Source organism: Aotus nancymaae, unplaced genomic scaffold, assembly GCF_030222135.1.
Source record: "Aotus nancymaae isolate 86718 unplaced genomic scaffold, 86718_ANA_hifiasm-v0.15.2.pri h1tg000006l, whole genome shotgun sequence".
Lineage (NCBI taxonomy): Eukaryota > Metazoa > Chordata > Mammalia > Primates > Aotidae > Aotus > Aotus nancymaae.
In genome coordinates, this window is record NW_026988417.1 from 79,808,581 (window position 1) to 79,818,563 (window position 9,983).

General features: G+C 45.2%; 1 protein-coding gene across 1 annotated transcript; it reads right to left on the reverse strand.

The window, feature by feature from the left end:
- Positions 1-455: 455 nt before the first annotated feature.
- On the reverse strand, positions 456-5,224 carry CUNH4orf36 (chromosome unknown C4orf36 homolog). Its single transcript, XM_012437718.2, has 3 exons — positions 5,160-5,224; positions 1,184-1,338; positions 456-960 (listed from the first exon to the last, which is right to left on the reverse strand). The coding sequence occupies exons 1-3, from the start codon at positions 5,222-5,224 to the stop codon at positions 827-829; spliced, it is 354 nt and encodes a 117-aa protein (XP_012293141.2). The 3' UTR covers positions 456-826.
- Positions 5,225-9,983: the final 4,759 nt, after the last annotated feature.

A 9,983-nucleotide genomic window follows, 5' to 3' on the forward strand; every position in this document is an offset into this window, starting at 1 on the left:
TTATTTTTTAAAAGAGAAATGATCAGGATCTGCCATAGCTACAGTGGCCATATTTTGAACTAAAATTTCAGGTCAGATGGCCTGGCAAGTAGTACGTGTATATTGTAAGATTAAACCAAACTTTTTTTTTTTTTTTTTTTTTTGAGCCGGAGTTTCGCTCTTGTTACCCAGGCTGCAGTGCAATGGCGCGATCTCGGCTCACCGCAACCTCTGCCTCCTGGGTTCAGGCAATTCTCCTGCCTCAACCTCCTGAGTAGCTGGGATTACAGGCACGCGCCACAATGCCCAGCTAATTTTTTGTATCTTTAGTAGAGACGGGGTTTCACCATGTTGACCAGGATGGTCTCTATCTCTTGACCTTGTGATCCACCCACCTTGGCCTCCCAAAGTGCTGGGATTACAGGCGTGAGCCACTGCGCCCGGCCAGTTTATCATTTTTAAGAGAATTTCTCTGTTGCCTTGTTTTTGGTCCCTCCATGGGATTCAAAGATGCGTATTCAAAATGTCTCTTGAAAACAATGCAGCCGACAAGACGTTTCCTCTCCTTTTAGTGCAATTTTACAAAAATTCAAATGAATAGCTCAAATGACTCAACTCCAAATGCATTTTCATCTACTTACAGTGCTGTTGCTTGTGATACAGGGAACAAGAGTATGTCAGGGACTCAGAAGATCTGTCAGAGCTGGCCACTAACCCACAGCTGTGGGCAGTGGCTCATCCACCAGTGGGCGTTCAAATATCTGCCCCAAACTTTACACAGTGAAAGGTCCACAGACCTTCATCCCTTTGGATGCAAGAGACAGAGTACAGATTCAGTCATGAGCTGTCATTTAGATAGAAGAGGTCTTCTCAAACCAGCTGGCCTTTCCCTTAGAAGAAGCTGAATTTCCTCAGATGTATTTTCTTGACATTTAAGTTTACAGAGACGCTTCACTTCATACTCCCTTTCAAGTTTGATGGCTGAAAAAGAAAATATACGAAACAATCTGACATTTTTCATCAGGCATAACTAACTCAAAACTGAATACCATACAGCAAAATCCACATTCTTGAATAATAAACGAGATGACACAGCTACAAAGATAGGAGGTATGGGTGTAAATACACAGATTTAAACATTTATCTGATAAACAAATGACGCACACAATTAATAACTTAGGAAAGCAGAACTTAAAGAACTTACATTCTGCAGAAGGGAGCAGTCCATCTTTAACAGGGGTACATTTTGTGAGCTGCACAGAACCACCAAATGAAATTTCTTCCAAGAAAGGCAAGTTGATATTGGCTAGGTTCGTGTACCAGGTCTTTGTAAGCAGTGCAAGATCCCAAGGTTCCTGTCTGGGACAAAAATTCATTATTCATTCAATAAATATTGATTAAACGCCTACTATGTGAGATGGTTTATGGGGGGTGGGGGGAGGTATTCAGAATTTTCCAGACAGCAGAGGGAGATTTATATTAGCTAATGTAGACATCATGCTGAACAATGGCCAGAAATTATGCCAGGAACTTTGATTCAGCCTCCATGGAGTCAATCCAATCTTCCCATGTAAGAGGATGTAGATAAGAACTGTAAGCTCCAGAGTCTTTTGTAGCTCATAAAAATGTGGTCATATTGACTGGGCACAATGGCTCGCGCCTGTAATCCCAGCACTTTGGGAGGCCGAGGTGGGCTGATCACTTGAGGTCGGGAGTTCGAGACTAGCTTGGCCAATATAGTGAAACCCCATCTCTACTAAAAAAAAATCAAAAATTAGCTGGGCGTGGTGGCAGTCACCTGTAATCCCAGCTACTTGGGAGGCTGAAGCAGAATTGCTCAAACCCAGGCGGCGGAGGCTGCAGTGAACAAGGATTCTGCCACTGCACTCCAGTCTGCGCGACAGAGCAAGACTCTCTTTCAAAAAATATATATATATGGTTATATTAAAGAAGGAAAGAAGGACATAATCATACACTGAGCAGGGTGCTTGGCACAGGCCAGGCTTTGAGTGTGCAATCTGGGAATGGGGATGAAATTCCAAACTACAACATTCAAAATAACCGCTATATAACCACTATGAATGTTTAAAAATTGTACTCAATCACCTAATTCTGAAATTTGAAAATATCAACTACACGTTTCTCATCTGCAGTCAATATGAGTTCAGCCTCGTATGCATGAAGAAAGTGAAAGACCTGCTTTGGCCCAGGCAGGGAAAGTGACCATGTTACACCAGTCACCCCTTTGTTTGCCTGTTCCAGCTTCCCGATACTTCATCATCTAACTTTCAGGAGTGACTTAGAGTCTACGATTATTATAGATGTACTTGAACAAGTTACAAAAATGTATAAGAAAGTTCACTGAAGTGTCATTTGTTGGGCACGGTGGCTCACGCCTGTAATCCCAGCACTTTGGAAGGCTAAGGCAGGTGAATCATCTGAGATCAAGGAGTCCAAGACTAGCCTGGGCAACATGGTGAAACCCTATCTCTACTGAAAATACAAAACTTAGCTGGGGGTGGTGGCAGGTGCCTATAATCCCAACTACTTGGGAGGCTAAGGCAGGAGAATTGCTTGAACCCGGGAGTTGGAGGTCGCAGTGAGCCAAGATCGCACCATTGCACTCCAGCCTGGGTGACAAGAGCAAAAATCCATCTCAGAAAAAAAAGAAAGAAAGAAAATCACCTCACCTTAATATTCATCAAGAAGAGCCTGATTAAACAAACTGTGGTACATACATGTAATGAAAGAATAAGGACTATGTTGATTTGGAAAGATAAGCAACAAAACAGTTAATGTTTATATGGCACTTACTATTAGGCACTGTTTTCGGCAATTTACACACATGAACTCATGTAATTACTACAACAACCCTAAGAAAGAGACATGTGCTACTACTATCCTCATTTTATAGATTAGAAAACTGAAGAGTAGGCTGGGATGCTGGCTCATGCCTGTAATCCCAGCACTTTGGGAGACCAAGGTAGATCACTTGAGGACAGGAGTTTGAGACTAGCCTGGGCAACAAAGTGAGACCCCATCTCTACCAAAAATAAAACAAATTCACCAGGCGTGGTGGCGGGTTCCTATGCTCCCAGCTACTCAGGAGGCTGAGGTGCGAGAATTGCTCAAGCCCAGGAGATGCAATTGTGCCACAACATTCCAGCCTGAGTGACAGAGTGAGACCCTGCCAGGAAGGGAGGAAGGGAGGGAGGGAGGGAGGGAGAGAGGGAGGAAGGAAGGGAGGGAGGGAGGGAGGGAGGGAAGGAAGGAAGGAAAAAAACTGCGGAGCAGAGAACAACTTGCCCAAGGTGACAAAGCCGTTGGTTGTGAAGCTAAGATCTGAACCTGGAAAGTCAGACTCCAGAATCAGTGCTCTTACCTAATAGGCTATGCAAGATATATTGGAAGGGGGTGGGCAGAGCAAAGTTCAATACCATTTCATGTGTTAAAAAGACATGTGTGTGTGTATATGTGTGTGTGTCTTGTGTAGCCACAGCAATTCTAGAAAACATATAAGACATTTTACCTCTGAATGGGACTAGGAATGGGAATGGGGAAAGAGAGCATTTTTATTTTCCTGTCATATGCTTCTATACTGCTTGAAAGTTTTCAGTGTATTGTTTTCTCAATCTTTTAAAAACACTGAATCACAAAAAGCCCCAGGTAAGGAGTTACCTTGGCAAATGAATTCCGAAGAGCACTACTACCATTCTGTTCCTCTTGACTTAGCTATTCTTATAAATAATATGATATCAAATACTTTCTTGAGAGAATGAAAGAGAAAGCCCTGGTGTTGCAGAGATTGTTCATGATATAAAATTCTGCATAACCAAAACCATGGAATCAGTGCTTTAAATCATTCTCCAGAAACAGGAGTATCTTCACTAAAAATTACATTTGTAATGCTACTTAGTATAATGGTACTTGCCTATAGTTCAAGGTCTAAACACATACTAAACTGACAAAACTAAACAAAATGCAACAGTGAGTTTTCTCTGAATTTCCCATAGCTCTGGTTTTATAACCACACAGAGAATTCTCATTTACTTCATAGAATATTGTTTAAAAGGCAAATTCAGTTGACGCCTAATGGTAAATATGTCATAAGCTGTGACAGAGAGATTAACAGAACAAAATCAAACATTTAAGAAAGGAAAAGACCAGCCGGTCACGGTGGCTCATGCCTGTAATCCCAGCACTTTGGGAGGCCGAGGTAGGATCACTTGAGCTCAGGAGTTTGAGACCAGCCTGGCCAACATGGTGAAACCCTGTCTACATACTAAAAATACAAAAATTAGCTGGGCATGGTGGCAGGCACCTGTAATCCCAGCTACTTGGGAGGCTGAGGCAGGAGAATCTCTTGAACCTGGGAGGCGGAGGTTGCATCATTGAGCTGAGATAGTGTCACTGTGCTCCAGCCTAGGCGATAAAGCAAGACACCATCTCAAAGAAAAGAAAAGACTGCCCTATGATACCACAGAGTGGAGCTACTATGTGGTTGCAACATGTGCTCACTATGCGTTCACTGGATGACAGGCATTGTGCAAGTACTTCACCTACACAACTTCATTTATAGTCCACACCGCATAGCCAATTGTTATATGCATCCTGCACATGCAGAGATCAAGGTACAAAGAGGGGTGGCCTTAGGGAGCCAGGGGCAGGGCCAGGATGAGAGTCCAGGTCTTCTTGATTGGAAAGCATGTGTTGTCCATCCACTACCTGCCAAAGTATACAGGATTCAAAACCGACCTTTTGTACCAGCTAATTAGGTGCTCTGTTAAGATACATCTGACACCAGGGCTTCTTTCTGGAAGATGTGGAGAATCTAAACAAAGTTTTTAAAAAGATGTAGGTGGAAGCAGAAAACGTTGTCTTAGAACAAGAAGACTCTGAATCTAGACCTGGCATTTCCTTACTACAGAACTGTGACTTTGTTCAGACTTTCCTGAACCTCAATTTTGTCACTTTAAAGTGTTGTGTTGTAAAGACGAAGTAAGATAATTAACTTATTCTTATAAGAGCAGCTGCCTTTTTAAAAAAAATCAGAACTCAGACACCTGAAAATACTTCGTATAGCCCAGTATCTCATGGGAGCACAGTGTCCAGTCCTTTTATTTAGCCAAGATACTCCCCACCCCAATCAATGATTATCCTGATTAAAAAAAAATACTTACACATTATAACAACAGCCCCGCAAAATGGTTTTCACTGTGTTCTTTCTTGGCAATCCATAAGCCATATCGAGTTTTTACAGTACGATTTCCTTACATAGGTGCCTGATGGAATGTCACAGTAACTCTGTTCGCTTTACCTGAAATGATTGCAACGCACCTAATTAATGCCTCTTATGTGAATATTTTGTAGTCAAATAATAGGAAAAACATATCTGAATGTCAGAAAGTCCTTAATAAGTGTTCACTGAACTTGAACCCCAAATGTAAAACCATGTTCTCATTCATTTTCCATGAACTCATTTTTTTCATTTCTTGCCACCGAATAAGGAGAAAATGCCAGGTAAGTTTCGTCATCCTGAGACAAAGTTTCGGTGTCGCGCTCTCTGCCCTTGCCTGAGCCTGCCAGACCAGCTCCAGCACCGCAGTGCCAACGTGTGTCTGATCGTGGCCGTGCTGAGCTACCAAAGGCTCCGCCCGCCCCGGCCCGGGCACTTTCAGCGGAGCACAATCCTTCCCAGGTTTTCCCTCATTCAGAACTCTCAGCACCACTCCCGCGCCCCCGCCCTTGCACGCCGACTCGGGGCGAGTCCCCTTCCCTTCCCCGGAAGCGCAGGGCCCGGGAGGAACCGGTTCCCGGGACGGGTGGGGGCCTCGGCCGCCCGCAGAGCCCGCGGCGAAGGGACAAGCCTCAGCCTCGGCTGCTTCCCACGCAGGGGCCCCACCCGGCCTCCGACTCGCCGGGAACGCGCTGCGGGCGCGGGACTTCCAGGGTGACGGGTCCCCGCGAGCCGGAGCCGGCGGCCTAGTTACCGGGGCTCGAGGGGCTCGGAGGGTCGCAGCCGAGAGACGGAGGGCGGAGCGCGCCGGGCTAAGCGCACATGGCGGCGCACACACCTCGGAGCCGACCCGCGGCCTCCTTCCCGCTCCCGGCGGGCGCCGAGCCCGGGGCGCCCCACGTCACGCGGAACCTCAATAAAGGGCTTTGTGGGGCCCATCCCACCCCCCAGGGGTCCGCTCTCCCGTGACTAGGCCGGGGCAGGCCGCGCTCTCGGAACCCAGCCAACTAGCCAAAGAGAGGGCTGTAAGCCAGACCTTTCCTGGGAAATGTACTTTCCAACATAGAGGGGCTGCATCGAAGCGATCTGGATTTCTTTTGGGGTCGCCATTTATGAGCCCAGTCCTGGCTGCTGACATCTGGGGAACCGGGAACCAAAGCCCTGTTGTCAGTGTTCTCACGCTGCAGTGGGTGAAGGCAGTGAGCTCAAGGCCCACGTGTGATGTTTCAGGTGTTCGTGTTCAAAGCAAGACAGGATCAGTTTCTAAAGCCATTATTACACTGTGGTGATTCCATATTTCTTCATCTGAATACATCAGATGGCCACCCCTTATGGTCAAATGAAACGAGCTTACATTTCCATTTTGAGTGAGGGTTTTGGTGTTGGAACTGGTTTGGAATTCTAGCTCTGCCACTTAAGATTTAACAGTAAGATTTCGCATATGTCACTGCTCTAAGCCTCAATTTCTTCATCTATAAAGCAAAGATAATGCTCTATATCTTAGAGGGTTGTTGTGAAGATTAAAGATCCTGCCCTGAGATTTTCCGCCACGCAATAAGTACCTAATTGATTGTTAGCGTAATAATAACTTTATGAAATAGGCAAGAGGGGTACTACTCATTATTCCAATTCTGGAGCTGACGAATGGGTTCAGGGTGGCTAAAGGACTGCCCAGAGTCACGTGGGAAATTAAAAAGCCAACTTTTAAAGATAAACACAGATGCGCCAGGCGCGGTGGATGGGCCGGGCACGGTGGCTCATGCCTGTAATCTCAGCACTTTGGGAGGCCAAGACGGGAGGTTCACGAGGTCAGGAGTTCGAGACCGGCCTGGCCAATATGGTGAAACCCTGTCTCTACTAAAAATACAAAAATTAGCCAGTTGTGGCGGGTGCCTGTAGTCCCAGCTTCGGGAGGCTGAGACAGGAGAATTGCTTGAACCCAGGAGGTGAAGGTTGCAGTGAGCTGAGATCACCCCACTGCACTCCAGCCTGGGTGACAGAGCCAGACTCCATCTCAGAAGAAAAAAAAAAAGATAAAGATAAACAAAGTAACCTTTCCACCTGACATGCAACCTCTGATCCTTCTAATTAGAATAGGCTTGCAGGGCTGACCCATATTTCAAAGGTGCTTTTGTGCCTCCCAGAAACTAGAAGGACTTGCTCACTCTTCAGCATTTCTGCTCTAGTACCAATGAAAAGTGAGCACCAAGGAGTGACGGTGGGTGTTTTCTTTCCACAAAGAAGGTTGAAACCCTCAATTGACTGTGAGACCAGTGTAGTAGATTTTGGCCTGAATTTTAAAAAATGAGTTAGCATAGGATGGCAAATAAAGTACATCACACAAATAAGTGTAAGAAGGTATTGTTCTGTGGCACTTTCATTTCTGTCATATACATATACACATATACACATATGTGTGTTTGTGTGTGTGTATGTATGTGTGTGTTCAGGCTCAATGTAAAATACAGTCCTTAAAATGGGTCTAAAAAATTTGAAAGGCACTTTCTTAGGTGATTTTATTTCAGAGATGAAAAAACAGAGACAGAGGCCGGGCGTGGTGGCTCACACCTGTAATCCAAGCACTTTGGAGGCCAAGGCGGGCAGATTTCCTGAGGTCGGGAGTTCAAGACCAGCCTGACCAACATGGTGAAACCCCGTCTTGGAAAAAAAAGAGACAGAGAAGTTATTTTAGGTCATATCCAGATAGGGAAGAGGCCACCTTAGAAGTGAAGATCCTCATGGTTCCATGGCATGTTCCCTTTTTCTAGATGTAGAAATAGATCCAGGGCCACACCAGAGGAGGTCAGGCCTGTGATTTCTCTATACAGGAACTCCATTTCCAGCATATTTATAAAACTCCTGACAATTGTGTTTAGTTATTTCCTGTGTGACTCACTGTGAACAAATATGTTGGACAGTGTATGACTTCTGAGATGAGGTCATAAAAGTTATTGTGGCGGCCCGGCGTGGTGGCTCACACCTGTAATCCCAGCACTTTGGGAGGCCTAGGCGGGTGGATTACTTGAGGTCAGGAGTTCGAGACCAGCCTGGCCAACACGGTGAAACCCCGTCTCTACTAAAAACACAAAAATTAGCTGGACATGGTGGCAAGTGCCTGTAATCCCAGCTACTCGAGGTGGAAGCAGGAGAATCACTTGAACCAGGAGGCGGAGGTTGCAGTGAGCCGAGATTGTGCCACTGCACTCCAGCCTGGATGAAAGAGAGAGAGTCAAAAAGAAAAAAGAAAAAAAAAGTTATAGTGGCTTCCTTCTTGCAGTCTTTCTTGGGTCACTCACCCTAGGAGAGACTGGCTGCCATTTGAAAGATCACTCAAGCTGCCTTATGGAGAAATTCATATGGAATTGAGGCCTTTGCCACCAACCGTGTGATTGAGCCATCTTGGAAGCAGATTCTCCAAGGCCCAGTCAAGCCTTTAGATAACTTTAGCCCCAGCTGAGGTCTTGACTGAAACTTCATGAGAAATGCTGAGCCAGAACCACCCAGCTAAGTCACCCCAGGATTCCTGGCTCTCAGAAAATACAGGATAATAAATGTTCATCATAGTTGGCCATGGTGACTCTTGCCTGTAATCCCAACACTATGGGAGGCTGAAACAGGAGGATCACTTGAGCCTGGGAGTTCAAGACCAGCCTGGGCACCATAGTGAGGCCCCAACTTTACAAAAAGTAGTAAAAAACTTAGCTGGATATAGTAGCACACACCTATAGCCCCAACTACTCCAGAGGCTGAAGCAGGAGGATCCCTTGAGTCCAGGAGGTCGAGGTTGCAGTGAGCGGTGGTCACCACTGCGCTCCAGCCTGAGTGGCGGAATGAGACCCTGTCTCAAGAAAAACAAAATTATTTCCTCATTTTAAGCCACCAACTTTTGGAATAATGGTTACACAGCAATAGATAGCATTAGATAGCAATAGAGACCACTAAATATCTTATTGTAGAAGGAATGTTTTATATAGAGGAAAATGGTCATACTTTTATAATCAAGGTAAATACTAAAATTAAAATGAACCATAAAACATATTACACTTTACAGACATTTGCTATGTGGCTATTTTGCTAAGTCTCATCCAGGACCACTTCAGATCCTTAACATTGTCAACACAAAAAAAATACATGATACCCGCCACTTCCCCATATGCATTTTAAAATGATACAATTTTCTTTTTCTTTTTTTTTTTTTTTTTGAGACGGAGTTTCGCTCTTGTTACCCAGGCTGGAGTGCAATGGCGCGATCTCGGCTCACCGCAACCTCCACCTCCTGGGTTCAGGCAATTCTCCTGCCTCAGCCTCCCGAGTAGCTGGGATTACAGGCACGCGCCACCATGCCCAGCTAATTTTTTGTATTTTTAGTAGAGACGGGGTTTCACCATGTTGACCAGCATGGTCTCGATCTCTTGACCTCATGATCCACCCGCCTCGGCCTCCCAAAGTGCTGGGATTACAGGCGTGAGCCACCGCGCCCAGCCCTTAAAATGATACAATTTTCTAGAAGCTGGAAGGATCTTGTTTCCCCCGCAATGGCTATTTCAGTATATCCTTTGAAAATATCAAATTCTAAAAAAATAAAATAAAATAAAGTGGGCCTTTACTCTTCATTATGGCATCTTCCAACTCAGTTGTCCATAAGGGCCAGGCAGATAATGCTTATGAGTAAAGCAAGCTGGGTAAGAAACCTATACCATCTGAAAGGGTAGTTGCCTCTTTTTTTGTTGTCATTTAGAGCCACAGTTTAGGGCCAGTGTGGCCAAAT